Here is a 6,117-nt window from a genome sequence, read left to right on the forward strand (position 1 = left end):
CTTAACACCAAAAAACAAATGAACATAGTGGCAGGAAGCAGAGAGAGAGCTCCACTTACAGTTAAACTATAAATCCTAAGGACACACCCCAATGACCTACCTTCTCCACCCTACCTGCCTACAGTCACCACTCACTATGTTAATCACCACCAGGGAATCAACACAGTGATTAGGTTAAGGGTCTCAGAGCCCAATCATTTCACTTCTAAACTTTCTTGCATTGTCTCAAACATTGAGCTTTTGGAAGATACCTCATTAAATCATAACACACATATTAACCAAGAAATCAAGATAAACATCTTTGTGCCCTTAACAGAACTAGTAGTACAAAAGCTGATAAATTTGAAATTTTGGAAATATGACTTAGACAATTAGGTTCCTGTTTCAATTAAAACAGAGAGATGATTCCCAATACTACTATTCTTAAGTCCCTCTGAGAATTACCTTGGGTGGCTCCCCATCTCCCACTTGTGTGTATAAATAGGACTACATTTAACAATTTATAGGAACATCAAGAAAATTCCATAATCAGAGTCTGGGAGAGTAGATGATTATCAGAACCAGAAGTAAGTCCTTGTTCTTTGGCCTCATTATCATATTACTTTTTAGTAAAGAGGAAATTATACTGCTGTTTCAGATTGAGGACAATAAATGATCTATACTTGCCATTCTTAAAAAGCAGGGTTTCTGGAGTTTCAAATTAGTGGGGAACAGGAATCTTGATGTCTACCTCTGAACAATGTGCCTTCTCTCAATGGCTGTGTACAAAGAAGCAGATCTGTGTCTAAGAGCTCTAGGACAAATTTAACTTTAGTTTGCCTTATTTCCTAGGAGCATACATATACTCTCTTTGCTGCCTATGGTTACAGAGTTGGAACTTGACTTAATTTGTCTGACAATAGGCTTATTTACACTTACTGTGAGCACTTTGGTTGGTATTTTATAGCAGTATCTCTGATGCAAAACCACCAGAAAAAGCAAATGCCCCACCAACTACGTGAAATGTAAAGCCATTTCAGATGTGGAATGAAGCTTACTCTGGGTAGAGGAGCTTGTAAACTTAGGTCCACATGAGCTATGAGCTCCTTATACTTTTGGAGTAAGATCTGGAGCATAGACATTCATCTTCTTGAAGACTCATAGTCTCATTTGAATTTTCAAGTAATTAATTTTACAAATAAATAAATGAAATAATCCCCCAAATGCTTAAGATCCATTCTAACAATGATTTCTTGCTAAAAGTTTTTTTTTTTCATTTTATTTTCTTCTAAATGCCTTTTATATAGGGCAATATAATTATTCACAATATCGGGGTTCATGCTGGCATAATTATATTATATATATATAATTATTAATATTATATAATTACATAAGAATTTGCTTCAGTTCAGTCCCCAGTCCTTTCTCGTTCCCTATTTCCATTAACTTTCCTCTGTTCTACTGGTCTTTCTTCTATTTATTTATGTTTTTTTTTCCCTTAATTAATGCAGTATAGATATATGTAAAGTGAAATTCATTGTGGTACATTTATAAATGTATATAAAATAATTTTATCAGTTTTCTGAACATGTTTTCCTACTCACTTGTAAATTAGCAGACTACAGAATTTCTCCTAATAGCTAACTCCTTGAAATTGGTTATCCCCTAGAACATTCTCACCTGTGCTAAAACTCTTTCTTTGAGGCATCTTTTTATTCTTTTGTTTTTGTTTGCATTTTAACATGAGAGTTCTAGGCTTCAAAGTTGTAGGCTTGACTGGGTAATAAATAAAGAAGTTTGTGAAATTACAGTTGGTTCTGTGTTTCAAACTTGCTTTAATGCTCTATTCTCATGAACTTGAAGTTTCTAGATTTTTGAACAAGGATTTTACATTTTTTATCATACTGCACCTGGTGCATTCTGTAGCTGGTCCTGGTTCCAGGTTTTATACTGCCTGGCTTTCTTCTCTCCTTGAGCTACCTCTCTGCTGGTTCTTGGTTGTTGAGTAAGGGCTCCGCTGGTGTAAATAGCACTCCCAGGACTTCCTTTTCAGTTCTCCTTTTCTGTTGACAATATACAAGTAATAAGCCCTGCTGGGATTTTCTTTTTTGTGTACTTACTCATAGTTGTTTTTGCTTATCTCTCTTTCTCTAAATATTCTGCTCTACTTCATTTGGATATTCCTAGATTCCACCTGAGTAAAGTTATCAAATTAGTTTAAAATAACACAGGCAACAAATGGTTCCTCTTGCAAGTGAACTCAAACATAATTTTTGGCTCTTTTTCTAATTTGAACTTCTCACATCCTGTTTATCTTCCTTCCCTTTTCCTCTGTTCCAGTAACCACCGTCTATTTCCTTTCTGAGGCTTCTCAGGTACAAAGGACTATGAAAAAAATCTGTGTGGCTCTTGCCGATGCCATCAAATGAAAAAAAAAATAAAAAAATTATATATACATATTTAAGAATATTGCCTGCTTGATGTTCTTCAAGAGTAGCTTCAAATAACCACTGATCCCTGTTCCCCAGTAAAGGCTGTTAAATTTGCTTACAGGAAAGTTATAGGTAGTGATAGAGAAGATTTTCAAAGAAGGCAACAAACTCTCAGTTGGAATTTTCTGCATTGTTTACATGAAATCTATGATCACACAATCACTAACACATTCAAAGAGAAATCACAAGGTATCTTGGCATCTTTTCTTTACCCTCACTGGGAAACTTCTTAAAATATTCTTTTTATCAGTTCACTATTAAAGAAAAAAAGTCACCTTTAGAGCAAGCTCTTCCTATTTGTTATTTGAAACATCATTATTTGGCTTTCTCTTCTATTGGTCTCTGTCCACTAGAAAGAATTCAGAAGGCAGAACCTTTAGGATTCTTTCATTTCTGTGCCTACACTATATAATCATACTGTCTGTTGAGTATGGAAAAGTCTTCTTCATGAATATTTATTGTGATGAAAAAATTCATTTTGAAGGGTAAAATTTAAGAAAAAATGTATTTTTAATGCTCATCCTTTTGTATCTTCATGTCTGCTTAATATCCATAATTGAAGGACATACCCTGATTCTCAGAAAATGACCACAAGAAATGGCAGTGTGATAACAGAATTCGTTTTGCTAGGGCTCACGGATAGCCCAGAGCTCCAGCCTGCCCTCTTTGTGCTGTTTCTGGCCCTCTACCTCATCACCCTCTCTGGGAACCTGGGCATGGTAGTGTTGATCCAACTGGACTCTCGCCTTCACACGCCCATGTACTTCTTCCTCAGTAACTTGGCCTTTGTGGACTTGTGTTACACCTGCAATGCAACCCCACAGATGCTGAAGAATTTCTTATCAGAGAAGAAGACCATCTCCTATGTGGGCTGCTTTACACAGTGCTACATTTTCATTGCCCTTCTCCTCACAGAGTTTTACATGCTCGCTGCAATGGCCTATGACCGCTATGTGGCCATATGTGATCCTCTGCGCTACAGTGTGAAGATGTCCAGGAGAGTGTGCATCTGCTTGGCCACATGTCCTTATGTGTATGGGTTCTCAGATGGACTCTTCCAGAGCATCCTGACCTTCCGCATGACCTTCTGTAGGTCCAATGTCATCAATCATTTCTACTGTGCTGACCCACCACTCATCAAGCTCTCCTGCTCTGACACATATGTCAAAGAGCATGCCATGCTCATCTCAGCTGGCTTCAACCTCTCCAGCTCCCTTACCATCATCTTGGTGTCCTATGTCTTCATCATGGCTGCCATCCTCAGGATCAAATCAGCAGAGGGAAGGCACAAGGCATTCTCCACCTGTGGCTCCCACATGATGGCTGTCACCTTGTTTTATGGGACTCTGTTCTGCATGTATGTAAGACCACCAACAGACAAGACTGTTGAGGACTCCAAAATAATCGCTGTCTTCTACACTTTTGTAACCCCTTTGCTTAATCCCTTGATCTACAGTCTGCGGAACAAAGATGTAAAGCAGGCCTTGAAGAATGTCCTCAGAAGAAATATCATCAGGACATTGTCAATACCTCCACTTGGCCATAAAAAATAACTATAAAGTTTTTGCTCAAATATATTTGGATTTTGATAATGAATTCCAGTATTCTCTGTGGATATTTTAGGAGTTGCAGCTAAATTGCTATTTAGAAAATAACAAGGTGCCTTCATTTTTTGTAAGCCTGCACCCTTAGCATGTATACATGGACTGGAGGCATTGGCATTATTTTGGAGGTTGTAAGAAGCGCAGAAATACATTCTTGATCTTAGTTCTCTTACCTTGATATCCATGTGTTAATCCAATCCTCAAGTGATTTGTAGGCTTATAAACTTCTGAGAACCTGTGCTCTAAGTGAGAACTTTGAATTCATAGGCTTTAGGACACTGGTGTCCTCTCATTATTTACAAAAGTAGGTAAGATAACATGTTCTCAGCTCAGAGCCCTCCAATCATTTTCTCATTTGTATTTTTATTAAAGAATCTTTAAGTAACAAAACTTTGTGTATTCCTCTCCTAAGTGTAACCAAAAATTGTGTGTCATGATAGTGGTTTCCTGTTTCTTTTGAATCTGCTTATGTGGTGAAGAGGGCAAGAGGTAAAATGTGGGAAAGACTGTTTGTATTTTTTCCCAAACATGAGCTTTTTGATCTAGCTGGGTCACACAAACTCATCTCCTCCTTTGACCTCCAGCCTAGGGAATTGCTCTCTGTTTCATCTGCTTTTCAGAATTTAGAAGTAGATTGTTTAGAGAGTAAATCATATAATTAAAAGCTGAAATACAGAAACTGAGTTTGCAATAAGTCCTACAGAAAAACTACCTTGCTTTAACTTACACTTCTCAATCGCATTAGAAAGTAAAACTTGGGCCCGGCACAGGGCCTTTGTATGTGTATGTGGATGTAAAGATTTTTTTCTAAGAAAAGGAGGAAATCATTTTGACATTTTCAGAAACTCCAAGAAAGCATGATAAATTTGTCTTCAGGATTTGTGATAAATTGAATGAAGGGAGAAATAAGAATTCTTCTTCTACCAGACTATAGGTGGTCTTAAAAAAAAGAGAGAGAGATTTATTAGGTATTTGACTTGGCAATTCCTATAGAAAAATATATAAGTTTTGGTTTTCAGTTAATGTCTACTGATGAGTTTTTGAATGCATAACTATTCAATCATGTTAGGTAAATTAAATAACTTCAAAGAGCAAGTTCTTCATTTTTATTAGTGATCCAAGATCTCCAAAATCTTTTATTCTCCTCATGAATAAAAGTCCATAGTACAAGGAATTGCTTTTCAGCTTCTGGGATCTAATCCAAGATTAGTTTAAATGAATTCAGTTTAGATAGATGTGTTAGCACAGACTAGTTAGACAAAATATGTTCTGTTTATTATGTCAAGACATTTTAACTTACACAATATTACCTCTATGGATCCTATCTAAAATAGCATTTGATACCAGAGTATTTCTGAGCCAGGTACATAATAAAACTATTATGAATAACCATGCTATAATAAAAATATTGTCAAAATTGTAATCAGAACATGTTAGAAAACTTCAAGTGTTTATTGTGCTCACAAATTAAGACAGGAGATGGAACTGAATGTGTCCAGAAAGCCTCCTCAAAGCAGTTGCAGCATAGTTTACAAATAAAATTGGAAGAAATATTTTGACCTTTTTCAAAGCTTTCTTCAACAAGTCTTCCCTCTTAATCATTCTCCTGCTTGATCTGAGAATGTGGGGAACTGTTTCATCTATGTAGCATGACTCTGTCACTCCATGCTGTTTCTCTTCTGTAGACATCCTAGGTCACAAACTAGAATATTTCCATGATTATGTTGTATTCTACTTCTTTTTGATCCATGAGGAATCATCTCTCAAGTGACTGGTGGCAAAAATTGAAGACTCTTGAGAGGTTACAACTCATGGGAGAGATTATTAAAATGACTAAGGAAATAATAGAGAGTGTTTGAAATACTTAAAGTTATCACATTTTTTCCAGAGAGTTCGAGATGGGGATCTTTTACACCTGCTTGAACTTACCATGGACCTTGGTTCCCTGAGATGCCAGGTTAGCTATAGAAGTTAAGGCCAAGGGCTTCTGTTACAGGAGCCAGGAAAACACTAAATCTTACCCGCTTGCTCAACAGGAAAAT

General features: G+C 36.6%; 1 protein-coding gene across 1 annotated transcript; it reads left to right on the plus strand.

Annotated features, from left to right (window-relative positions):
• Positions 1-3,055: 3,055 nt before the first annotated feature.
• Positions 3,056-4,024, plus strand: LOC139706952 (olfactory receptor 5M11). The gene has a single exon (XM_071616930.1). The coding sequence runs from the start codon at positions 3,056-3,058 to the stop codon at positions 4,022-4,024; it is 969 nt and encodes a 322-aa protein (XP_071473031.1).
• Positions 4,025-6,117: the final 2,093 nt, after the last annotated feature.

This window comes from Marmota flaviventris, chromosome 9, assembly GCF_047511675.1.
Source record: "Marmota flaviventris isolate mMarFla1 chromosome 9, mMarFla1.hap1, whole genome shotgun sequence".
Lineage (NCBI taxonomy): Eukaryota > Metazoa > Chordata > Mammalia > Rodentia > Sciuridae > Marmota > Marmota flaviventris.